Below are 27,189 nucleotides of genomic sequence, written 5' to 3' on the forward strand. Positions count from 1 at the left end.
GCCCCCAGACATATCTCTAGGGAACCTGGGTTTATTATTTTCCTCCTCCAAATCTAGTTCATTCTTTCAGTGAGCCCTGCTAACTCCTATGCAAAGATCCTTTTTCCCCTCTTGGTATCTGTGGTGCCCTGTCTGTTGCCAGCAGGCCTGATATCCTATAAACTAACCCATGATCAAAAAGCCTTTAAAGATAATCTGAGTCAACCCCTGCCTTAGTCAGAAACTTCTTTCAGTAGACCAGATTGCTTAAAGCTCCATCCCACTCAGCCTTGAATATTTTTGGTGATGGGGCACCAACAGGTTCCCTAAACAACCTGTTCAGTGTCTCACCATGCTCATTGAAAAGTTTCTTGTGTCTAATCTAAACCCTACCCTCTTTCATTTTAAAACTGGTTCCCTGTTTTCTGTCACCATTGGCCTTGGTAAAAAATCTCTCATAAGCTCTGTTCTCCCTGGAGCTTTCTCCAAGCTGAACTACCTCTTTGAGCCTGTCTTCATGGAGTGTTGTAGCCTTCTCACCATTTTTGTGGTCCTTCTGTGGAGGTACTGTCTCTTAACAAGGAAGGGCTGAGAGAACTAAGCCTGTTTATCCTTGAGAAAAGACCACTGAGAGGGGACCTCATCCATGTCTATCAGTATCTGAAAGGAGGGTGTTGAGGATGGACCAGGCTCTTTTCAGTGCCAAGCAATAGGACAAGAGGCAATGGGCAGAAACTGATGCACAGGAGGTTCCACTTGAATCTGAGGAAAAAGGTCTTTAGTGTGCAGGTGACTGAGCACTGGGGTAGATTGTCCAGAGATGTTGTGCAGTCTTCCTCACTGGAGATGTTCAAGAACTGTCTGGATGCAATCCTAGGCAGACCCACTGTGGTCCCTTCCAACCTTACCCATCCTGTGATTCTGTAGGCAAACACATTATTGTAACTTAAAAACGATTTTTTGGATTGCGTGTTAGTTAATACTGGTTTTATTTCTTGCGGATGCCTGACTCATGTTCTACTCTTTCAAAACTTCAGTTAATTATCTTGTACTTTGATTACTACAATTAAGGCTAGTAGGTGTAGAGAAATGACTAAATTATGTTTTTATCAAAGACTGTAAAAAGCTCATGTTTTTTCTGGATCTCTAAATGTTAGAACATATGTTGGAAACCTTTAGTTTCTATTAGCTTGTAAGGGGATGGATAGCTTTGATGTACTCAGTAACAGTAGCATGTCTGTAAAGTATATGCTTTTTTGTCAGCAGCATATAATCTCACTGAATGCTTCCACATGCAGGTATATGCAGAAGGCGGCAAAACTGACTATTTTATTGAAGTAACAACTGGATAATCATTGGCAATGTTCTTTGGGGTGGAAAAAAATGCCATATGAAATGACACACTGCACACCTTCCTCAGTGTCTGTTTATTTGGTTTAATACAGAACTGAGTGTGCAGAGAAATTCTCAGTGTAAGGTGATACTGAGTGGTGGAAATTTTTGTGTTGCAACTAAAGCAATTAAGATTTTTTTTTTTTTTAATTTGTGAGTATTGACATGTTTCATCCTTGTGTCTATATGACAGAACTTGGTGATGGCTTTGAGCAAACTGGAAACTGTAGCCACTGCCTAATTGATCTCTGCATTGGATCAAGAAACTATATATATATTTTTTAATCTTTTAAAAAATATTTTCTGAATTTTTCTTAATTAAAACAATACTATAAATGAAAAGCAGTAGGTGCATATAGGATGAGAGATAGCAAGGTGGATGCTGTTTATAAAGTTTAACAAGTTCACCTGTCATTTCTCAATATTTTTACATGTACTTTATAGTAGGAATGTCTGTTTTTTATGTAAAAATCTTTCTCTGTTCTTTTCTGTTGCTCGTGTTGGCAATTATGTGTTAATTAATGAAACAGTACACACAGGACAGTACCATATGAGTGGTGTAAGGTTAATGCATTGTAGTGCAGCTGCAGTGCTGAAAGAGGCATAGTTTATGTGGGATGAATAGGTGAACTAACCTTGGAAATTAAAAGAGCCCTCAAACCCAGAAAAACAAAGATGTATTAAAAATGATGGTGTGAGATTATCCATATTATTATTAGAACTAGTTATGTAAACTCTTCATTTTGCAATTTCAAACCTCTTCTATTGGATAGATACTTTATTTTGAAGATGTAGAAAACACCTCCAGAAATTAAAAACTGGAATGCTTTCTTTAAGATGTGACTTCACACGGAAATTACTCTGTGCTACTGCTTTTTGTTAATGAGCTGCAGTTCAAAGGAACATATAATGCTCGTTTAATAAGTTCTACCATCTTTTTTTTTTTTGGCATCTTAAAATGCACTCATGTTTAACAGATTCTCAACATAGCACTCGAAATAGCAGTATTTGGACACCAGCTGAAAAAAATAGGTGGAATACCTTATGAGGGAGGAACATGCATCATTCTTTTGTTTAACAACTTGCTTCAAGAAATTTTATTTTTGGGGGTACATTTGTGTCGGAACTTTTTTTAAATTTTCATATGCTCAACAGATTCTGAAGGAAGTGGTCATGGGAGTGAAGATGCATCTAAGGACAGTGGTGAAGGTTCCTGTACTGAGTCAGAAGAAAATATCTTGGAGGAGGAACCGGCAGAAGAGAAAGTAGAAGAGCAACAGGTGAAAACCTCCACTGAAGAAGAAGTGCCAACAGCAGACAAAGAGGTAATTAAAACTGAAAAGAAAGAGCAAGAAGATGAAGAAGAAAAGCCAAAAAAGAAGAAAGAGAAGGAGAAAGCAGCTGAACCTGATGCTGTTGCTGATGAGCAAACAAATGAACCAAAAAAATGGAATTTGCGCAGGAACCGACCTCTGCTGGATTTTGTATCGATGGAAGAACTAAATGATATGGATGACTATGACAGTGAGGATGACAATGACTGGCGGCCTACTGCTGAGAAAAAAAAAGGAAAGAACGCACTGAGAAAAGAGGGGAGTGATGGAGATAATGAAGATGATGAAGATGATGGGAGTGGAAGTGATGAGGATGACAATGATGAGGAAGGTAATGAAGAAGATAATAGCAGCACGGCTAGCGATGGAGGATCCAAGAAGAAGAAGAGTAAAGTTCTTAACAGGAATAATGCAGATGATGAGGAATTGACAAATGATAGCCTGGCTCTTTCACAAAGCAAGAGTAATGAGGTAGTGCAACCAACTTTCTATAATATATCTGTTGACAAGTGGAAACTACTCCCCAGTAGCTATTCTATTAATATTAAAAGTTAAACTGATTGGCTGGACTTGTGTTCACACGATAATAAGTGAAACAGGAAAAATTATGCTAAATAGGCACTGCATATTAAATAACCTTGCTTGGACCGTTTGACCAATCTAATGCCATTAAAGTCATTAGTGGGACTTTTCTTGGCTTTACAGAGATTGGATTAGTACTAAAACAAATAGGAGGTCCAGTATGCAAGCCAACATGTGTTAGCAAGACTCCTAGTCCTGTTTTAGTGTAAATGTTGCATATCTGTAATGTTATGAAAGTTAAAGCATCTGTGACATAATCATAAAATAGCTGAATGAGGCATTATTCTTTGCCCTTCTTTGTGACAAACATCAAAGTCTGAACAAAGTTCATTTACAGAAGAATTTTAAGTAAAAAACCATTCATGCTGGGCTTAAAATCAAATAGAATAATTATGATCATTTATGTTGGATTTGCTTATAATAGTCACAAATGAACTAACTTCTTACCATACTACATACATACACTTGGGTACTATGACTATTATATTAAATACTTTCTGATTGCAGAATGTGAGTATTATATAAGTGTTTAATAAAGTAACCTTTTTTTCCCTATGCACAATTACAGTTGCCTTGAAGATTGTGCCTGTGGAAAATTAAGATACCAGGTTGTCACTGTGGCTGACTTCATGTTCTGCAATACCAAAATTCTCAACAAAATAAAAAGAACTGCTATAAAATATTCATTCAGTTTTCAGTATATAATCACAATGTCAACATAACATTTTAGAAATGGTAGTGATATGAAATTATTTAAAGTTCTACTGTTCCCTTTAAACTTGGTTTAAACGTGGAAAATGACAGGGAACTGAACCATATTTGGATTTGGTCCATTTTAGATACTTTAATAGGTATTTTATATATATATATATATATATATATTATTGCAAGTGACCTCTGCTGTCTTGACTACTAGCAATAATTGGGATTGGAGAAAAAAACTATGATTTGTTTGTGTTTTTTTAGTTTTTTAATTTTTTGTTTAGGCATCTTCTTTCCTTGTCAAGGCTCTGTGATTCAATTACCTGCATTTTCTTGGCTCAGGAGCTGAAAGTGTTCTACCAATACTAGTGAACAGAACTTGAAACAGAGAGAGGCAATTTTCTTTCAGAGTTGCTTCCCATATCAGAATGGAGATACGTGGCTACATTCTTAGTGATCTGTTCTTCAGTTTAATTTGCACTGGCTTGTAAAACAGACCTGTTTCAGAAACCCACAGCTGTCTCTGATGTATCTTCTTCAAAGCTTCTTAGTATGCATAGATATCATATTCTGTTCTTGCCTTAGATTTAGAACAGTGATCAGAACATAAAATCAAAATTCAAAAATTTGAAGTTCAGTTTATAATTTTGTAACTGATAATTTATCTTTATAGCATGTAAAGTGCTGTACTGATCATGAGTAGGTCTTTATCAAGAAGTTTTGCAAAAGTCAGTATCTATAGACTGAATTATAGACTGTAATTTTCAGATTTCTGATACTCAATATACATTGTATTATAACAATATGCTTTCCACTGCTACAATATTTTAAGTTAGTGAAAATGGAAAAAGAGTAAAAGAAGTCTTGTCTACCAGACACATCTGGCAAAAATTTCATCACACTACAGAAATGGAGCTTTTAGAAAATGGAGTTCTTAGATGTTCAAATCCATAACAAATTTAGGAAAGAATGTCCAGGTAATTAGTTCTGAACATATAGTAGTGTCCTTTATATGAATTCTTTCTTACTTTCCTTTGCTTATTTTTGGAGGATTGAAACTGGGGGGTGTTGGGGAGGGGTTGTGTGGTTCTTGTTTCCCTTATTTGTTCACATTTGATGAAAGTACTTTGAGGTTTGCATATACATTATTTTAACATGTGCTGTAGTTATATACTACGTGCTTTTCTCTAGTATTATGCACAGAATGCAAACTGAGCTTTCTTTCCTGAGGTAATGCATCATTAGTAGGTAAATTGTGCTTTTCCGTTTTTATCATTATTACCTCTTTATAGGACTCTTCTATTCTCAGTGAGGTGGTTATTGTATTTTTTATTTTTTTCCCTTTAAAGTTAGAAGTCTGTGGGCATATGGCTTGAAAAGCTCACTTTCTTCATTAACACCGCAGAAATGGGAGTTACACAGTGATCCAGCTGAAATAGTTTCTCCCACTTTAGCAGGGAGCATGACTTGTTCAGGAGTTGCAGCAGTTATGATTATATTTAAAAGTTTCCATGTTTTGGATGAGTCTCTCAAGTGCTTACATAGACTAAAAGCAGAGGAGAGCAGCACACTTTCCAGATCACTCCCTCTCTGTGCCTGCATAAAAATATAAGTTGCTCAGCTGCTTTGTCTGAGCTGGTAGCTGTCTTCACATGAGGTGAACCTTAATGGTTAACATTAGAACAAAAATTTAGTACCCTTTCATTATTGCTTGTTTGTTCCATTTTTTTTTGGTCCATGTTTGCATATTATCTTACTGCCTAGACAGCGAGGCTCTGTATCAGTGTTATTTCGGTGTTTTTACATTTCTGTCTCTTAATTTAAAGTAATACTTTGGTTTTCTTTTTTTTTTTTTTTTAAATTACCAGACCTTGGGCTTCTATAGCAGTAGAGATTACCATTTTAAACTTATCTCAGTGAAGCCAAGTAACAGTTTAAATCAAAGGTACTGTCAGAAAAAGCAGATCTCTGTAGAATTGTGACATACACTGGTGAATTCTGTGCTGTAGCACAGTTAATCTGCCAAAGTTAGGGAGTGTCCACTGTCATTTCCTATCTGTAGGATAAGAATGGTAAGCTAAACATGGGTATTTTGAGTAATGATGGGCTGCAGTAATGTCCAAGTTTATTGCTTTCCTCAAAATGCTTTGTCCTAAAAGGAGGATGTTGGAAGAGATTGTATGTAAGTCTGAACTCTGTATCAGAGAATCTTCTAATTTTCACACTTAGTTATCTTCCTGTAAGCAAAGTGACTGTGAATGTTCTTTTCTACTTCTACATTAGCTCATGTTCCCTTAGACATAGTATTGTTGGTGCTGTATTTGATAAATAGGAGATTGGAATTAGAAAAAAAATGTTTGAGAGAGCATTTTTCACCCTAAAATTTTTTTTTTTGGATGCCACAGCAGTTTTGGAATATTTTCGCATCTTTGACATTTTGAATGGTACCATTAAGCTCTCAGCCTCTGCTTTGAAACTATTGCTGTTTCTTTGTACTGCAGTGGTTATTTTTCACTACTGTGCTTATTTTCATACTTCCTTATATGCCTTCATATTACCAGTAAAGGTAGTTCAAGCTCAAGTATAAAAATGAGTATGTATGGAGGCTGTGAAACTGGAGAAGACACAGTGACTCCATCTCACCATGAGAATAGTAAGAAGGCAGTGTTCATTAAGAAAACTAATTTGACATATAACTTTGTTTGGTTTATGAAGCATTTCTCTGTGTTTTCTTAGAAAAATTCCCCACAAAAACCCGCAATCTATTTAAGAGCCATGGTTCATAGTGTAGGTTGTCAGAACAGAGCAAATCCTTACTCCTGTATATAATCAGAAGAGCATACAGTTTTAATAAATCGTATGATTTTGCACAGATAGACATAAATTTGCATTAAAACAAAACCATACAGAGTTAATAATGTGTTATGTTATGTAAGTGAAAACCTGGCAGGCTTGTATTAGCTGTGTATTCTTGGATTTTTCAGATCCATTTGATTTTTTTAAATTTTAAGAAGATGAAGTAACTTTTCGGAATGTTGGAACATTTGAAAATCACCTTTGGCCTTTTTTTAAATTTTGATTTTAAATGGTTTCTTAGGTATTCCATTTTGTAGAATGTAAGTGGTTCAAAGACATATGTTTCTGCCTTGAGGAAATGACTCTCTGACCTCTGGATCTTAACAGGTCTATAGGCTGCATTGAGATCCATGCATCCCAGCTCTTGTATTCATGGAGGAAGTGTTTGAGCATTTTGACACCAAAGAAGCTTCTAGCCTTTTAAAAATAATGTTCCATGGTTTTTTGATTGTTGTTCAAAAATTGAGCAAATAACAGATCTTTTGCTTGTTTTAAATAAAATTGAAGTTCCTGGCATAATCCATGTGTCTCTGTTTTTCAATATTAGGACTCATTGATCCTTGAGAAGTCTCAGAATTGGAGTTCCCAGAAAATGGACCATATTTTGATTTGTTGTGTTTGTCTTGGAGATAACAGTGAAGATGCTGATGAAATAATCCAGTGTGACAACTGTGGAATAACAGTGCATGAAGGTAATACAACCCTTCATTCTCATTGCAGAGGAAGGCATATGCTTTGCTTTTAATAAAATTTTGACTTGCTTTCTTCAAACAAAACCTTTCAGTGCTGGGTGATACTTTTTTGTTATACTGCATTGATCTTTTTTAGTGGTGTAACACCCATCTTCTACTTTGGCAAGGCAAATACAAGAACCTGTGGGATGGGACATAGTGTACAGATACTGATGCAATGAATGACAGTTTGCAAATATTTGAGCTATATACTGTATTTTCAGTGCTTTAGGATATTCTATTAATGTGTTTTGTCTTATCTATTTCAGTATATGAATTTGATTGCATAATTGAGATATTATATAATGAGAACAGGAGGCCTTCTAAAAAGAAAGGTTATTTCACCTACATTTTTGCTGTACCAAAGCAGCAGAGAGAAGGGGAAGAAGAGAGGTATTCTCCATGGCATTTATTTATAAGTGAAAACAGCTAGTCTTGAGCCTCCCCATAATTTTCACTGACATTTTAAAACAGGGGAATTTTCGAGTTAGAATATACTCAAGTTGTAGTTTTGCTGATTCCTTCAAAACCTGGACTCTGTGTGTGTGTAATAAATGTAGGCAATCTGATTTTAAAGAAATACTCCAGAATAATAATTTAGATGAATGTATTGAATTTTAACAACTTTACATGGAATACGAGATTGTATTGTGTTGCTGCTATTTCTCTGCAGATTGGAAGGTAGGGGAGATACTAACACAGAGAGGCACACCTCTTTTGTTAAAACACAAAACTTTTTTTTCTCATTAATCAGGTTGGGGCTTTTTTACTCATATCCTGTACTATTTTAGGATTTCACCACTTTTTTTAAAAAGTTTTCCCAGGAAAGTGAGATTAAACTACTTCAGTTCTTGAAATAAAAAGAAAATAGGCTTTCATTCTTCATAAGTGTACAAGGCATTTATTTAATGTGACTCCTTTAATTTAATTTTTTTTTTTTTTTTGACGTGTTTAGAATGTCTTTCTAGGTAGGAAGTGTTTTTATAAATCTCTTACACTTCAGTTTTCTCATGCAAGATAGATGAGATGATGATATTCATGCATTGGGATGTAGTTCAGTTCTTTGCTTGACATCACTTAAGAAACCGAGGATGGAATTTCTGTCCTGCTGTTCAGGATGGAATTCCTGTCCTGCTGTTCATGTGCCTTACATTGTGTGGCCATGTGTACTTTTAACTCTTGAACCTGTTGTGGTCTTTTAAAGAGCTAATCCATACTGTCAGCGTTGCTTAGAGAGCAGATTAGTTGGCCTAATTTGTGATGAGCTGGATCACACTCCAAGTGCCTTTGAGGGCATTACTCAGGTCTTACTGGCTTCTAGAAGTGTTAGATTCCTAAATTTATGTGTCTTGCAGAATTCCTTCTTCTCTATCTATGAAGTTTTTTGGAAAGTAATGTGCAGAATATATTTGATTTGAGATGCAGTAACTATCTAAAAGTTAGTTTTATAGAATTGTGATCGATCTTATTTTTCCCCTAGCACTGTCTAATATTAATCCACGAGGAACAAAAAAACCTGTCTTTTGCAGATAGTTATAAATGCATACTTGAGAATTCCCCAAACATTACATCCAGTCAATACATCCAAACTCTAAAGCTGTGGAGCTCCCTGAAAGTTCTTCCATAAGATTTATTTAATGATTATAACGACTGCTAAAGTGAAGAATGATTGTGATAAAAAAATGATCCTCGGCCACTTCAGAATGAAATGATGGCAAATTTGGTTTTTATTCAAGAGGAGTACTTTAAAAATCCCCAAAAGATCAGTTCCTCATTTTACTTAGTTTATTAAACTTCTGTCCTTACAAAAGTATGATTATAGCTGGCTTTCCTCTAGAGGAAAGTAGTTCCATAGTTCAAAAGTCACTTGAATTTTAGTAGTTCAAAATCTGTTTAAAAGTAATAGCTTCTTTTTACAGCATTCCAGGCAAAGATTCCCTGTAGTCCCACTGATGCAGAGTGCAATCTGTGTTTCTTTTGTTGTCATTGCAAGAAAATAAAATAGATTAATTAAAAATATTTAATTTGGTAGTTTGCTCTGATAAGTTGTAAAGGGTGTACCAGATAATTGACTATGGATGTTGGTTAATTTTTCACATTTGTGATTGAATGTTTAGTTAGGTCTTCGCAATTCATTTTAATAACAAATACTTGAAAGTGTATATGAAGCAGTTGTGAAGTTCTGTTTGAATAGGTGAAGTCTTAGAGGAAAATAAGCAAATCATGTATGTGAAAGTAATTGATGACTGTGATAAAAATGCAAATTTCCACAGTATCCATTTGAAGCTGAACAATTTGGAATTTTACTTGACACTTAATGTGTGTGTTTCATTGCTAGATATGTATGAATATAGTTTCAATATAAATGTATATTTATTTTCCTGTGTTTTTCTGTACTTGGATATTTTATAATGGTAAGTAAGGGGAAGTGCTATTTTAAACCTAAGCTTTTTTCAGTAATTTGTTTAAATAATTGCTTGCAACAAATAAAAATATTACTGTTGTGTTTAAACCCGTCAAGCTAAACACAGCCACTCACTCCCACACCAGCAGGATCAGCAGAGAATGGGAAGGGTAAAAGCTGGAAAACTTGTGAGTTGAGTTAAAGTCAGTTTAATAAACTGCAAAAACCATGCCCACAAGTAAAACAAAACAAGGAATTAATTCACTGCATCCTATGGGCAGGTAGGTGTCAGCCATCTCCAGGAGAGCAGGGCTCCATCACACCTAACAATTACTTGGGATGACAAATGCCATCACCTTAAACATCCCCCCTTTCCTTCTCCTTCCCCTCACTTTGTATATCGAGCATGATGTCATACAGCCTGGAATATCGCTGTGGTCAGCTGGGCTCAGCTGTCCTGGCTGTGTCAGTGGGGGAAATAGAAGAGGCTTTGGCTCTGGTCATGTCATGCTCCGCAATAACAAAAACATCTCTGCATTATCATTACTGTGTTCAGTACAAATCGAAAACATAGCTACACATGAGCTGCTGTGAAGAAAATTAATTCCACCCCAGCCGAAAGCAGACAGTTAAAAAAAACAAAACAAAACAGGAACCTTTGAAGCTTTAGTTTGATTCAGTGATCTTATATATACACATATGTTCAATGACGTGGAGGTTTCTGCACTCCTGCCCAGTGGTCACTGACTGACTGTTTACTTCTGAATGCACAAGTAATACATAAAGACAGCCTGTCATTAAGAGCTTGCAGTCAAAACCAAAATGCAGTGCAAGAGTTACTTTTCGGTCCTGTTTGCCTAATCATTCGACTCGGCTGATCTCCAAATTAGATTGAAAGGTAGTTGAAAAGGTAATTACTGTGTAATCATACAAACATGGCTTGAAACCTTGAGAATTATTGTTTAATGTTAATAGAAGCAAGGTTTACTTTTAATATCATTGGCTTTGATCTGTACTTTGGAAATGTATACCCAGAACATAGACATAGACTGTATTCACAGTCATTTGTACTCTTATATGCAGCTTCTTGGTAGTTTGAAAAATAATTTCCAGTACTAAGCGAGTGTGTTTTGTAAACACGTCGAAATCCAAGAACTTGTTTTTATTTTTTCAGGTTTCTTTTACTAGGTAGATTGCTATGGCTGTGGATATCATGCAGTGTCCAGAAATTTGTTCTAATATTTGAGCTTTTGAGTTTTTCAGAGCATGGTATAGAATGAAGAGTCTCCTATTTATGAATTGGATAGAAATCAATGCAGCGATGTTTACCTCCGTTCAGGAAGAGTAATATGCCCATTTATTGCAATGTGATTTATTCTAAAATGCCTAAAGCAAGCTGGTGGAGTACCACAGGGATTTTCTCCATAGTTTTTGTATGCAGTTTCAAGTGGTATTATGAATGAGCCTGTTTTCTTTTCTCTGTAGCATGGTAAATAATTATGTGGAAGGAGTGCACTCCTTTCACATCCTACTGCTGTCCCACCCAGGATCTCACATAAGTATGGTATTGACAATCTCCCAAAGACCTTATTTTCTTCTTGTCCTTGTTGACTCTTGCAAGAACTGTTTTGCTTCATAGGGAATGGGTCTTACACCCTTGTCTTATCCTTGGTGCTCTGTTCATGGGGAAGTTTCTGTCCACCACAGAACCTTTCTGGTGACAGAAAGAGGTTTCTCTATGACAGCCACCTCTTTTAATGTGAAGTTATTCATTAACTGAGAAAATAGCTCTGAGTCAAATCTACTTCTTCTGGACACCAGGGCTCCTTCCTGGGTATTTGGTGCTACCACCTTTTCCTTTTGAGGACCTGGTGCAGCGGCTGCCTGTTCAGTTGTGACTTGTATTCCTGTTGGATTGCTTATTTGCATTAATGAGCTGTTAAATAAGGTCTTCCGTGGAAAAAAAACCCACAATAACTCATCTGGGAACAGCTCTGTCAGAGCTCATATGGAAGCAGCAACATAGTCAAGAGTTAGAGGGGAATTTTCATTCAGACCAAAAATCATGGACCCTTAATAAATACATTTACTTGACTTACTGAAGAGTTTTGAGATTGTGAGAAGTTCAGTTCACTTTCTAATACAACTGTTTACTTTCTGTTCATATCACCTGCATGGCCTGCATCAGTTTTCCAAAAGCTGTCTTTGTGCAGCAGACATGTACCCAAAAATCTGTGCTTAGTGGAGTAAATAACTGGTTTGAATTTTAGCTGCCTTTAAAACTGCATAAGTAGCATATGTGTAATGCTAATTTCATACCCATTCTTACCCAATGCATTCATCTGTTAGTTTGAAAAGCCTGTGGTTAATTCATAAGTCCATCAATTAAAAATGTGTTCTCATTTCACGTATCAGCCTATCCCTGTCATATCCTCCCTCTCCCCCCTAAAAAAAGGGGAAAAAAAAATCTTTCTTACTGAATTTATGCAGTTGCTTTTCAGAATTTTTACTTCTGTATGAAGATAATTGTCATTTCTTTTTATAAAAATCTTCTTTAGACACCAATCTGTCATTTTGGATAAATGTATTTGTTCTAAGATCTTGTAATAGCAGGACACCCCCAACTGTGTTGTCAGTTTTTTTGACATCTTGATTGCAGTGTGTCTGAAGAAGATGTCTGGCACACATCATAGCATGTGCCATACATGTAGGTAGTACACTTGCCAGTTGTTGCCCTTGGGTTAGTTGCTGTGAGTTAAATAAAAGTTCTACATTTTTTGAGCAGTTTATTTTTCACCTCCTTTCTTTGTTTCTTACTGTACTTTGATGTGTATGTCAGAGAATTAAAAATTCTCTTGCTAAAAGCAATAGTGTAGTTGCCATATGCTCTACAGTGTAGTAAAACACTTTTGCATTTTAATTTTGCCCCTTACTGTGGTCTGCTGCTGTCTGGTATAAAAATCCATTTTTCAAAATCATGTACTTTAGTACTCTCCATTTACTAAATAAAAATATTGTTCTGACTTTATGATGCATGAAATTATTAATGTATTTATTTTAAACTGTTGGTCCAATTAAGAATTGAGTGAAATATATTTTTAGTACTGTGATCTCACAGCATTTAATTTTGCTAGCATACTGTTTACCATATAGTTTGTGTTTCAGAGGGTTTATATAGATGTAGTTGGTGTATGCAGATATCCTCTTTGGCAAAAAATTACCTTCCCAGAGAAACAGAGGACCAACTGCAGCCATGACAAGAACTAGGTCTCTGTTTCTCTCAGTGGTATAAATTTCAGAAGAATTGTTTTAATGGTATTATTTTAAAGTGTGTGCAGTTTCTTTTTATTGACAATCACATGAAAATATAAGCTGTTGACAGAGTTAAATGACTTCAAAATCAGGGAACAAAAATGTTATTGTTTTTTGTATTGTCTGTATATAATGGCATACATTCAGCAGACAACTAAGCTGTAATTTTAATGTATAGATGCCATTAATGGAACAGTAAAGTGGTGTGAAAATTTTACCTTCTTGAATTTCATGTGTTTAAATTCATAGGATAGTATTATACTAATCTGGTTTTATTGTTAATGTTGTTAAACAGTGTTAAAAGAGGTGTCAGAAATGGAGTTATGATACAGTAATCTAAGAGTATACAAACATGAGGTTTTAATGAACTTAAGTTCAAAAGTAGCTCTTAGGGGTATTCTGAAGACCCAGACTTCAGAATTTTTGTGAATGTTATGGAAAGGCAGCATGCGTTTTAAGCAAAGTGTTTAAAAGTTATTTTATTTTCTTCAGTGTATTTTCCAGTCAAAGGGGCAGATGGTTGACTTAATGCCAAATAGGTCAGAGGTGCAGTGGTAGTACTTGGAACCAGACATGTCCTTTACAGGTTCTGTATCCTTCCCCCTGTTCTCCTGGGAGACCTGAAGTAGTCACTGTCTGTACAGTTGGGATACTTTTAGAGGGGACATAAAGGTTACCTCCTGATGCTTTTACTAAGTGAGCCCTTAGACTGCATTCTGTTCCAACACCAGCAATTCCCAGTAATTCATTCAGTATGGCTGGACTGAGCAACTTCAAATGGATCTTCGGTGTAGCCACTTAATACAGGATGGAATGATTTACCAAGTAGCATGTTTGTATCTGCATATCTGTGCATTTTGAAATCATGAAAATAATACTTCTTAAAATTTTTGTTAATTGGAACAAAATAATTTTTTCACCATAGCAAAAGAAGGCAGGTAGTAGTAAGTTGAACCTTTGCTATACTCAGCATTTTTAAGGATCCTAAAATGATATATTTCATTTGTATTTATGATTTATTTAGACTTTAAAGTATACTGAAATTGGCCCTTATAACAAGTCTGTCAAGAACAATTACAAAGTATCTCCTTTGAACCCTAGGTTCAGTGCCAACAAGGTTTTGCATTGCAACTTTGATTCAGCAGCTCTATTTGGCAGGGTACAGGTCAGCGGCATATAGGCTGGATTTCCTTTTCTTCAGCTTTGTGGCAGACCAGGTTGTTTTGATGTTTTTATTAGCAAGGATTAATGGTAATCTAGTCTATTTTCTCCAGCTAAAGACCACTCCTTTTGCTGGTTATAAAGGTGTGGTGTTTAGCTTTTGCTAAATGCTGGTAAAAAGAGTAAATGCCTCCTTATCTGTCAGAGATCTTAAACTCTTTAAAGCTGTCACTAAGATTTATATACAAATTAGGGCAAAAAAATGGAGTTAAAAATATGGACTTCCCCCCCCCCTTTGTAAAAGGACATATATTTGTATTGTTATAGAAATAATGTTTAATGCCAACACTCGTGATAAGTATGGAAATAATTGCAGCACATTTATGTCATTTTCTAGGAGGAAGGATAAAAAACAATCAGGTATAAATGACTGATAAGTATAATAAAGCACCTATTTCAGAATGAAGGTAAGACAGTTTGGGGAAGTCATCATTCTAATTTTAGTAGACTGATGGCACTTAGGCTAGAAAACCAACTCTGATTGCTTTCAATTGGTGAAGAAACATCAATGTTTGAAAGAAGCTGATTTTGTTTTGCCATGTGGATTGAGGACAGTATTACTGCATTTGTAATGGTAAGAAATTTTTAGTAAGTACTTTTAAGAAAATGTTAATATGTTTAGAAGTCTGAAGGAATTACTAAAAGGTTAATGATTCATCAGCTCTGAGGTATGTGTTTGCACATTAGTGTTATTGCTGAAAAGGAGATTTTCTGGCATCTATTCAAAATTGTGTTTTGTTAGAGTTAAAAAAATTACTTTGTGGAATGTTGCTTAAAGCTGATACCACATTATAAAGAAGATGGAGTGACCCTGGGCATGAGCTATTTGGTCTTGTATATCCCTAATGAAATTTGTCTGTGAACAGACTTCTGCACATTACTTGCACTTTGATTCTAGGACACTTTTTATTAGGAAAAGAAACACTCTGCCATCTTATTTTAATTCTTATTGATGAGGCTCATTCTGTAATGGAAGACTATGTTTCTTGAGTGGTTTCTGCAGTGTTGCTTATTTGCTGAATGTAGTTTCAGTGTATTATGCAGACCTTTGTTTCTGTCACAAGGGGAGTTGGAGTACTGTTGCTATTTTATTACAGCCAGCAGATAATGAAACAAAGAAAAAAATCATGTTGCTATTTAATTGCAGAATTGAGTAATTTTACTGCTCTGAAAGCACAAATTTTGACTTGATTGCTGCATTTGATAAATAGCTAAATTTAATTTTTTTAGTGAAATCTTTACTGTCTTTTAAGTGTTGACAAATAAATTTTTTTCTCTTATTGAATAGCAGCTAAATGTTCGAAATGTGTGATATGAAAAAAAAGTTTTGTGGTTATTTAGTATTTTTCTTTTTGTCATTTGCAGTAGTACTAATACAACTCCTGCTCTTGTGCAAGATTTAAATAGCAAATCACTTTAAAGGCACTGTTTTCCTAAATTTGTGGTAATAAAGCATACGTAGGCACCTTAGCAATCATAAATAATACCCTAGTTGTACTGAAGAGGAATGGAGAAACTGAATGAATGGTAGAGCCTAGCCATAATTTAAAACCAGGTACAAATGAGAATGCTTAAAATACATATATATATATATATATATATATATATATATATATATATGTTTCATCAGTCGCCAGTGTGGTGTCTCAGAATTATCATTTTGTGCTCCACAAACTTTAGTTTGGTTTTGAAGTTGCACAAGGCTTCTTAAGGCAGTCCTACAACTCATAAAGTAGGTAAATAGTGTTTTTTATTTCATGTATATTTTTTTGTAGCTGATTTGCATGCTGAATGCAAAGTGGGAAAGTGGAGTGCATGTTTGTTGACTGGATTCTATTGACATAATGAACCTCTAGAAGAAAACCCAAACATTCTTCACTTCCCTCCAAAAAATGTTAATTTTCAGGGAGAAAAGCTTGTTGCTTTTATCTTGAAATATATTTCTTTACTAAAAAAAAATGCATTGAGTTTTTTTTCATCTTTGGTTGCTTCAAGTTTTGTTTTCTTACTTTTCTTCCTAATGGATAGTCTGAAAGAGCACCAAGTGTGGCTAGAAGAATAAAGAAAAAAATCTTTTCTTCTTGTTTTTCAGTTGTAATCTAATACAATCACGAAAAACAGGTGACTTTCTAGAATTAAATTGGCTTTAAAATGTAGATTTTGCACTAACCATAATAGTTTCAAAAACGTTGTAAACTTTGAGTATCTCAGTATTTGTCAAATCGTTCCCGTGAATGTGTGTGTATGTTTCCCTCTGAAGTCATAACTGGCAAGTGGCTACTTCTACAATTTTCTCTTCTTGTATTGATCTTCCATTTGTTCTGTGTGTAGGCTGCTATGGTGTTGATGGGGAGAGTGACTCTATCATGAGTTCAGCTTCAGAAAATTCCACAGAGCCTTGGTTTTGTGATGCCTGCAAATGTGGTGTCACACCCAGCTGTGAATTGTGTCCCAACCAGGATGGGATCTTCAAGGAGACTGATGCAGGCAGGTAAGAATAAATAAGTGATGTTTTGAATTTGATGTCATCTATAAAAGGTTGGGTTTTTTTTTCCCTATACCTTGTAGAGAGACTGCTTAAGTCTATTGACTTTCAAGTAGGATGTAAGTGGGAAGAAAACTGCATGTTTTTATTTTAGTGGAGCAAAGGACTGGGTCAGTGATGCCAGGCAGTGATGGGAAAAAGCAGCATTTCAAAATTATATTGAAGGTGTGCTAAAGACAGACCTAGTATCTTATGATTATTTAGAATTATGAAGTTTATATTCTTGATTTTTGAGAATATTCTTTGCTTCTTTTTAGAATTGAATTTGGGTCTAATTTGAGAATTTATGTTCAAATGTGACAGGAATTGAAGACATCATGGGAATTAATCTGCTTATTAAGATGTACATATTAGTGATAACTAATTATCTGTACTAGAGGCAAAAGCTGCATTATCAGTGACGTGTGATTTATGTTTAATGTCATGAGATTTTGCTGCATGGTTTCATAGTTTTGTTTGGTCTTTTTGTTTTATTATTATTAATATACTTTGAAAATTAAGGTTTTTTCCCCATACAATTTATGATTGTATAAATTACAGGTATGTGGTAATAAGCAATGTTTTCAGGTGCTGAGCTTGTCATAAGCTTTTAAAATAAAGTTACACCAATGAGTCAAGGTTTATAGTGAATAATTTTGAACCTTGGAGGTAGTTGTGCTTTTATAGTACTTTTAGGGTTCAGATCCTTGTTTCTGGTCTGTAGTAGGTTCAAGAGTGTATGTGTATCTTCCATATAAAGCTTTTATATAACTAAGCAAATTGTGCTTTTCCAGTTGTTTTCTGTATTAATAAAAATGCTTCTATATGCAAGAAAATTACTTTTAAAGACTGTAAGTCAATTGTGTAACAGGAAATGTGAGAGTTGATAACACTTGGCAAATTTTATTTCAACCTTTTTATTCCTGGGTTCTGCAAACAATTTAAGCCCTATATATATGACTTTCCATATTATCCTAGTAGAAAATATAGTCAGCATTTTAATAATTGCTTAAATTTTGTCTTCTAAAGTGGTGGTATGCTTTTAGTTAAACTGGAAGTATTTTCTTTGGTTGTCTGTGCAGAAGCATGTGCCTGCCTTGCTGACAGTAGGTGTTATCACAATATTTTATTATTGTTATTGTATCTTTATTTGCTGGATAATGTGATATTACTATCCTGGATAAGTTTATTCTCTCAGATGAAGAGGTTATGTAGGAAAAAAAAATGCTGTTTACTAGTATACATTATTAATATGTGAAAATTCCTCTGCTGTCTTTTTATTATGTACTTATAAACTTGAATTCTCAAGGGTAGGTGGGCACTATAGACTAGAGGTAGGGTCCTGGGGCAGTGTCCATTATGTTTCCATTGTAATCAGTTAACTATAATCCAGTTCAGTGCTTTTCTTGATGTGTTAGCAGGAAGAGATTACTGAGTAACAGATTCCTTTAACTCACCATTGCTCTTCATCCCCTTACCACCTTTTAAAAATAAATTCATCATATGCATCAGTGCTGAAAATTACACAAACCAAACCTAGTCAGTTTTTATTCATAATCAAATTGGAATAATTTCTCTCCTTTTACATGAAAGGTGAATCGTTATAATAATGAGGTGCTTAATTTCTCAGCAGAAGCTTTTTCACATTAATTTCTCAGTTTCACAAGTATAAATGTAAATTTATTAAATTTTACTTCTCAAAATGCTATTATCCAAAAATATAAATTCTGTCCTTGTTTCAGTATGGAGTTTTTCTTCCTTCCTAATCAACATCTGTCATCATTGCTCCAAGCTAAATGGATGGTAAAGTAACAAGGAAGATTATTCTTCTTTGATTACCCAATTTGTCTTAATTACAAGCTTCTAAAACATGTGCAGCTAAATAAATGAGCAGGAAAATATTTAGAACTGGTATTAAAAGCAGCTGAAGCTGCTTCAGCTGTGAACTTGACTGACTTGTGTATGTTTTTTAATAAAGATTCAGGTCTGAGTTCACATATAGGTGATTAAAGAAATGAGGCACTTGTGTGCCAATCACACAGAAATGGCAGTTTAAATCTGTAGTACTGCAATACTTGGGTGACACGTACTGAAACATTTCGAGAAGGTCAGTATGAAGCAAGCAGCCAGCTGTTGGGTTTATCATAGATAAACTCCTACAGAGTGCAGCAGCATTAAATACACCAGTGGAGCATGAAAAAACTGTGCAAATTAAATTGAGAAAGCAGCTGCTTGTAGAAGATGTGTATCTTTATATTGAACTTCAGAGAGTATGTTTAGTAGTTTGTATTAAAATTTATTATCAAAAATCTCCAACCAGAACCTTGGGTTTTTGTTAAGAATAATAATTGTGGAGATATTTAACTTCTGTTTATAAAGATTTGTTCTGTATTACACACCTTAAATTAAAAGAAGAGTATAGAAAAGAAGCCCTACAGAATTCAGATATTTTTTATTTACTAACAAGAAGTCTGTTTATCTCAAGGTTACAGGTCTCATTCTGTGTGTCATATTTTGCTTTAAATTTTTTTTTATTTCCTTTTGAAAATAAGTACAATATGCTCATGTCAATGAGATATTTACTTTAATAAATCATTATCTTTGCTAAAATATACATTTAAGCACATACATATGCTTTCTTTAATAGAGGAACATTTCATAGAAGCATGGTAGTGATTTAGGCCAGGCTAATGCCACTCCTGGATACAGCATGGAAGGGCAGAGGTGGTACCCAGTGCTCCACTGCTCCCCTGCAGGGATATGTTGTACCTCCACTGGTTTTGTGGGGACTCAGACAGATTTACTTCTCATATACTAATGAGAAGAATCTTTTTGCATATAACATTGTTTTAAGATAGAGGGCTGTGCTGGCATGCTGGAGTGTTTATTCTGTAGTAAAACCAGGGATGAGGTTTACTCCCTTTCTGAGCAGCAAGGTGTTTGGCAGAATACTTGAGTATCTCAGCTTGTTCTCTGGTAGCTAGCAAGCCATCATATATGTACTACATTGTTTAAAGACAAGGTTGTAACTCATATTTAAATTTTCTTTGCATCTTCCTGTAGTTACAGTGCTGTGACCAAATGATTTTGTGGCTATGAAGAACACTAGTAAAATTTGTGGAGCAAAACAATGCAGTTCTTGCATAAAAATGTGTATTTGGGATATATTTTTTTCTCATTGTTTTAAGTTTACATGTTTTAAAAGGAATTTGCTACTTAGCATCCCAAACCTGAGTGATGTAACCATAGGATAAGTAATTGTTTTCAGTATGCAAGTGAAGAGTCTTGTCAGACATGATACAATGGATCAGTCAGTGTTGTGGCTTCTTCGATTTAGTGGAAAAATTCTTACAAAATTTCTTAGAGTGAAGCAATTTAATGGCTTTTAAGTACTTTCTTACTGTTACTGGGATTTTTCTGTTATCCAGTTAATATCTTTGACTGTTTTGGGGGAAAATGGTGAGTAAATAGTCTGTCCACCACTTATGTGCATTGAAAGATCATTGGTTTTTTTTTTGTAAAGACTGAAATACAGATGAATTTCTGAGCTTGCTACTGAACCTTTCATATTTTGCTTTTTCGGAATTTCTTTTCGGATATATGATTCATAAATAACATGAAACCTGATTAATCTGAGTGTGAAAAATTCCAGTATTGTAGGTTTAAGGACCATTGATGAGAAGTGTGCTGCTTTGGGAAACCAGGGCTACATGGAGCTCCTGAATAGTATAACCATAAACTTCAGTATTTCTCTCATCTCTAAGCAGCTAGTTAATAAAAGGAGCTGTTTTAAGTGCACTTAAACCCGGGATGTTATTGCTCTGTATAACTGAATTTTTTTAAATCAATTTTGTAAATTGATGTACAAAGGAAAGAGGAGGGAGAAGAGTTAGGCTAAACAATAGTAGAAGATGGGAAAAAAGGGCACAGCGGTATGGATTTGGATTTAAGCAGGTGATAACAGGTCTGTACTGAATCCCTGGTAAAAGAGACAAGGGAAGAAGTGTTTCTCACATCATCATGAGTCTTCTTGAATACAAGGAGTAGATTCTATTATTTGATTAGAACAGAAGAGAGTTTTAGTCTTCACTAGTGATACATTTACTGTTAAACAGTAATGACTGGGAAGATTGTAAAGTGCTGAATTAACACACTTGCTGAGGCTCAAACAGGATATTTCAGCTCAGTTATATGTGGAGTCTCTTCTTGTATTATATATCATGTGGGACTTTATAGGTTCAAAGTGTTAGCTACAGTCTCTGCAATTGAAAGGCCATTTTCTTGAATATCTTAAAATAACAAAAAACCAGCAATCTGGGCCCTCTGTCATGGTTTTCTCCCACCTGGTGACATAGCAAGGAGTAGCAAATACTTCCTGAATTTTGATAAAACAGTAAGATTATTTGCAGTAGTTTGTCTCAGTTAATTTGAGTCATGCATGCTATGCTGAAAAAGTTTTGAGTTTGTCAGTAACTGATGGTTTGTGACAGTGAGAGCTGGATCTTTTATTAATTCATTATGAGAACAATGTAAGAAGAGGAAGAAGAGGAGAAAAATCTGTCTTCTGCTGCAAGGCTGTTTTTGAGTAGCTGAGAGCTTCAGAAGGTTAAGAAGATGCCTGTCAAGAGCAGTGTTGAGGTTGAAGCCTTTACCACTGTGTGGCATTTGATTACTATACACTAAGGTCCAGATTAATTTTCTGCCCCTCAGGGCTGAAGATTTAGACCTCTTACTCTCTAGCCATTTTATGGCCAGTAAAGAAGGGAACAACTAAGTAACAGTCTATTTATCTGAGTTTCAGATAGGCCTTTCTTTTATACTACCCTGATATGTTTATTCCTGAATGCAAGTCCTCTCTACACTGGTTAAAACTAGTTAGTTTTGGTGATAATAATAGGTGAAACTAACAGTGCAAAGTCTGACTGATGCTGTGTTGTAAGTGCTGCACAGCGATATGCTCAAGCTCAGTGTCGCTGTGACTACCTGTATAATTTTGTTCTTTCCCTTCCTACCCCCTACCACATCATGAAAATATCTGTCTGCTTTTGCTTTATAAGTAATATCAAAATCTTCTGAACACCTTTCATATTCCTTGAAAAGTGTTTGCAGCCCTTGTGAGAGCTGTCAAAACATGAAGGTGGTGGTAGCCCAGCCCTTGATCCAGGGCAAAGCAATCCCAGTGCCGTGGAAGGATCTTACTCTATGGCTTAGTGTCTGAGCTCCTGAATTCCCAACAGGTGCTCCAACCCTGCTTTTAATGTACTTTGCTTCAAGTCTTTCAGCTAGCATCTGCAACATATACAAGGGACTTTGAAATCTCAAAACTGTAAGTATAATATAGGATCAAAATATTGATAACAGTAACCTAATTTTGTTTGCTGTTTTAGGTGGGTCCACATTGTTTGTGCCCTCTATGTTCCAGGAGTGGCATTTGGAGATATTGACAAGCTGCGGCCAGTAACACTAACAGAAATGAATTACTCCAAGTATGGTGCAAAGGTAAGTTTAGAAGAGATGTAGTGGCAAGGAGTAGCTGTATTTTATGTTTTTGCATGTAATAGAATAAAATGCATCTTCCCAACTTTATTTTTCTTTTTTATAGCAATTTTGTAGTGAGGTTCAGGACCAAAAATGAGATAAAATTTGTTAATGGTTGTTATACCTACAACCTACCTGCTCTTTCCTCCATCTTTCTACCTGTTCCCTTACCACTGTTCTCCATAATTTCTGTCACTGTTTTTGCCCAATTTCCCCGATTTTTTTACAGAGGTGCTAATTTCTTTTGAAGTCAGTGGCAGATTGACAAAATATGAATGGAAAGCTAGGATGATTTATAATATGAGAAATGGGAGGTTAATTTGATTAAAAGAAGGGCAGATGTACATTAGTAAGAATTACTTTCGAGTTTGGATGTAAGGGCTGTTCCAAAACAATGTTTACAAAAATCCACAGGACCCTCAAGTTGAACTGAAAAATAGTTCTAAAGTTAAAAGTGTTTTAGATGTAAATGTTTTCGGTCCTGATGAAAAGTAATCATGAACAAACCTTACAGGAAACCATTGCAGTGGGCAGAGGACAGCACTCATTATTTTGGTAAATATTGTTAGTATTTACAAACGGAGACAGTGTGGAGAAGCCATGTCTGTCAGGCTGTGAGGGAAGGTGGTTGGTTCTAAGTCTGCAGCTCTAAAGCGTCATTTCTGCTGCGTCACTTCTGTTTTCTTTAATGTCAATTTGTTAAATGGAATACTAAGTAAAAAAATGTGCAGTTTTAAAAATGCATACAATAAATACATAAAACAGATTAAACCACTTTGGATTGCCCATGTACAGCATACCTGTATCAGGAGCCTGGGCCTGCTGAGGGATTTAGCCTTGTTTAGAAATGTTTGTAAAAAAAGATTGGAGCAAGCACACCAGACCCTACAAACTGTTGTTGAAATTAATCATGCTCTTTTTTTAAAAAAACACGAGTGATGTATAGGATTAGGGTAAAGAATTTGGGCATCTTTTCTTGCTGTAAGGTGAAAGTGAACTGTACAGGTGAAAAAGACTCATACTGTTGCATAGCTGTAAATGCTGTTTGCTGTATGAAGTGTGGAAGTTATATCTTATTTTGCACATTCCCCCTTGAATAACTAGCTTAATGTAATAGGTTTTTTCATTTAATTTCTTACCTGTTAGGTGATGCAGCTACACAGCTAAAGGGTGCCCTTCTAGTGTAGCATATGTGATGTCTTGAGATTCTTCAGTCACTGAGTTTTCCCTACCATTCCATTCTGTTGTTTATCTTTCTGCATGGAGATATTTTCTCTAGGTGTTAGACAGCTTTGCTCTCTATTAAGCAAGTAGGAGTCTAGGAAATGTATAATTTTAGGTCATCTTTATGCAGTGGATAGCAGCACTGTTTAAGCAGCACGTGTTCCCATTTCCTGCTTATGTGCTCATTGCTCTAGATTGCTGGCACAGGAATTTGGTTTGAAATTGTGGTGAAACAGACTGAGGAATTGATCTGACTGAAAAATAAGTTAATTGTTTTTTTCCAGGTCGTATTAGGGGTTGTCAGTTTGTTGCTTTGCAAGTGACTGTGCCTAGAATGTACATATCTGAAGCCATAGTTCTTTAACTAAGTGAATCGCAACGTTCCTTACTGATGTTTATGATTTTTGAGTATTTGCTTCTGCACTGTCATGTTTACTCCTCAGTCATTGCTTATTGAAAGACATGTACATAATTATCTATGGTTTTCAGTCATTCAGAGCACTTCTCTTTTTTGTTTGTCCTCTAAACTTGTTGAACGTTTGCTGAGGAGTGGTGGTTTTTTTTATGCCATACTTACATTACTAATTGTGCTTGAATTGCTTGGATGGTATTTAGTTCTTTCACTGAAGGGAAATGCAGTACTTGGAGGTTCATATAAAACTCCATCCAACATGCTGTTTAGATTGTTTAAGCACTTCAACATTGTTGAAAATGAAATAGTGGGAGTTGAGAAAGCAGGAAGCTTTAAGTAATGTCAGCCATTGGGAACATACTTGGTTTCTGTACCAGGCAGGAGTAACCTACCAGTTTGGTTTTTATATATATGACATAAATTATCAAATATTAGGCAAAATGCACCTGAAATATTTACTGCAGCATTTTCCATTCTTCTTTATAAAGGAGTGCAGCTTTTGTGAAGATCCTCGTTTTGCCAGAACTGGTGTATGCATTAGTTGTGATGCTGGGATGTGCAGAGCTTATTTCCATGTGACCTGTGCTCAGAAGGAAGGCCTCCTCTCAGAAGCAGCAGCAGAAGAGGTAGCTATGGAAAGGATAGAATAAAAGACCTCTATTGAAAGCTTATGGAGATGACCTGAAATGGTAGTTTTTTTGTTCACAGGTCCTGAACAAAGTTTTTTTTAAGTAGATAACAAGGACTAGGCTGGGTAAAGGAACTGTACAGGGAGACCCCTTCACCAAACTGTCCAACTGAGCATCTTTTGAAACTGACTGGAAAAAAGGGTAGAAAGAGTTAACACAGAAGTTGGCTTAATAGAGTGTCAGTCAATACACACAGGAATTCTATCTCTATTTCCTGAACTTCACATAGGGTGACATACTTATCTAGCTGTTTGTGTACTACAGTAATCTCTGTTTCATACGAAATAGGAGACTTGAGAAATTAAACACACTTCTGATGCCACTTTTTCATGCGTATTTTCCAGTATTTTACTTCAATTTGTGGTACATAGATATGGCTTTCCTTGTGGTAACGTTAATCTTCGGAATCAGAATGAAAAGCAAGTATTTATAACCTCCTGATAACTTCTTAATATCTTAATAGTTTTTCCCTTTTAATATGATCTATAGCAATTCAGATTTGAAGTTACTACTTCCCAGTTAATTTTTATGATATAAGTACTTTTAGGTTGTCCAGTTTCATCCTGATACATATCATTTGGATTAAGCCAGTCATGTTCATAGCTTCACAGTTTAGCTTTTTGCCTTAGGAAGTAGCATAGGTAACACAAAAACTAGCATTACTTTCACTGTTGATCATGACACTTTTGTTTCTGAAAACAATGGACCAACAAGGAATTCATGAAGGAATCACAAAATACTTCTGTTGGACCAATAAATAGGAAGATAATACATTGTCTCATTGTTGTTGTCCTTAATAGATTATGTGTAAGGTTGAGTCTTTAAATGCCCCATGTGAATTCCCTCTGGACATATATATCTGCTGGCCTTTCTATCTTAAAATTTTGTTAGATGTTTTCTTCAGTCAAATTTTTAATCAGGGTCTCACACAATATCATTTTAGGGCACAGCTAATTTCTGAAGTAAGCTGTTGCATACTGTGAAAATCTAAATTAAAATGTGCTTATAAGGAAAGTCAGAGTAAATTTCATTAGTTTATGTTTTATAAGTGGAATAAAGGGAAATTTGATAGGTAATTTATTAATGTTTGTATTACTTTATGTAGGAAGACTGTTTTAAGTTTTTCTTAGTCTATAGATTTATGATGTTGTTGATACACTTTTGAAAATACAAAGGCAACAAAATGTATTTCTCAAACCATGTCTCCTCATGGCTCAGATATTGGTAGTCTGCTTGCAAGGTTTGCGGGTACTAAAAGTTTCTATAAACCTAGCCATGACAGTGTGCAGATATGGTGGAATGAAAAATGGGAAAAAAAGTCATCCTGGAGATGATAAACCATGGGAGAGTATAGCCACCAAAATGGTTGGAGAAACCAAATATATTGCCTTTGATAGTATTCAGAATTATTAAGTAGGATTTGATTTAAAAGGCACAGTTAATCAACAGGAAATTAATACATGTTATATGTCAAAGGGATTTGTACTTAGGAATTTATTTTGCTGGGATTTTTTTACTGGTAATGTAAATACAGTACTGAGATTGACTAGTAGAGAGTTAAATCCTTTTAACATTTTTAAAACATTTAAAAATGTTTAGGATTATGCAATGAAAAAAATGGAAAAACACCTTATATTGTAAATAACATCAACATGACAAAATTGATTTAGAAACATACTTTTTACTTGATTTTGAAAACATGCCCATTCAAACATGTGAACTGATTGCCAGAATGTTTGTGCTGTTCAGAGCCCTTTGGCCTTACTTTGTCTCACTTTATTTTTGTTCCTTCCCCTTTGTTTTTTTCTGAAACAGGATATAGCTGACCCTTTTTTTGCTTATTGTAAACAGCATGCAGACAGGTTAGACAGAAAATGGAAGCGGAAGAACTACTTGGCTTTACAATCTTACTGTAAAATGTCCTTGCAGGAAAGAGAAAAACAGCTTTCACCAGAAGCTCAGGTATTGTATTTGTGACACAAATGCCTGTGTATTAATCATCCATGTTAAACAAGACAAATGAAGAGAAAGTAAAAATGTTATTATAGTAGAGAATTAAATGTGGAATATGTTGATAGTGCATTGTCTTTTAACAGCACACTGAACTATTTATAGGGTTTGGTCACTAAGAACAATTCTGTCTGTATATGATATAGTTATATCTCATATATTATATATTTATTTCAATAAATATAAAATATCTGTGCTTGTGTGAATTGACAAATATTACTTTGGTTTTGAGTTAAAAAGTTGGTAATTACTTTTTCATTGTAATTCATAGATTTTAGT

General features: G+C 35.1%; 1 protein-coding gene across 4 annotated transcripts in view; it reads left to right on the plus strand.

Moving 5' to 3' along the window:
- Positions 1-27,189, plus strand: part of PHF14 (PHD finger protein 14) — a 161,718-nt gene that overhangs the window by 10,070 nt on the left and 124,459 nt on the right. For all 4 annotated transcript variants that reach the window (XM_058832675.1, XM_058832678.1, XM_058832677.1 and 1 more), the window contains exons 3-8: positions 2,527-3,176; positions 7,393-7,537; positions 16,845-17,004; positions 22,425-22,536; positions 24,700-24,837; positions 26,716-26,862. In XM_058832675.1, the coding sequence (XP_058688658.1) occupies positions 2,527-3,176; positions 7,393-7,537; positions 16,845-17,004; positions 22,425-22,536; positions 24,700-24,837; positions 26,716-26,862 (1,352 nt within the window). The remainder of the gene's footprint in view (positions 1-2,526; positions 3,177-7,392; positions 7,538-16,844; positions 17,005-22,424; positions 22,537-24,699; positions 24,838-26,715; positions 26,863-27,189) is intronic.

This window comes from Poecile atricapillus, chromosome 2 (assembly GCF_030490865.1).
Source record: "Poecile atricapillus isolate bPoeAtr1 chromosome 2, bPoeAtr1.hap1, whole genome shotgun sequence".
Taxonomy (NCBI): Eukaryota; Metazoa; Chordata; class Aves; order Passeriformes; family Paridae; genus Poecile; species Poecile atricapillus.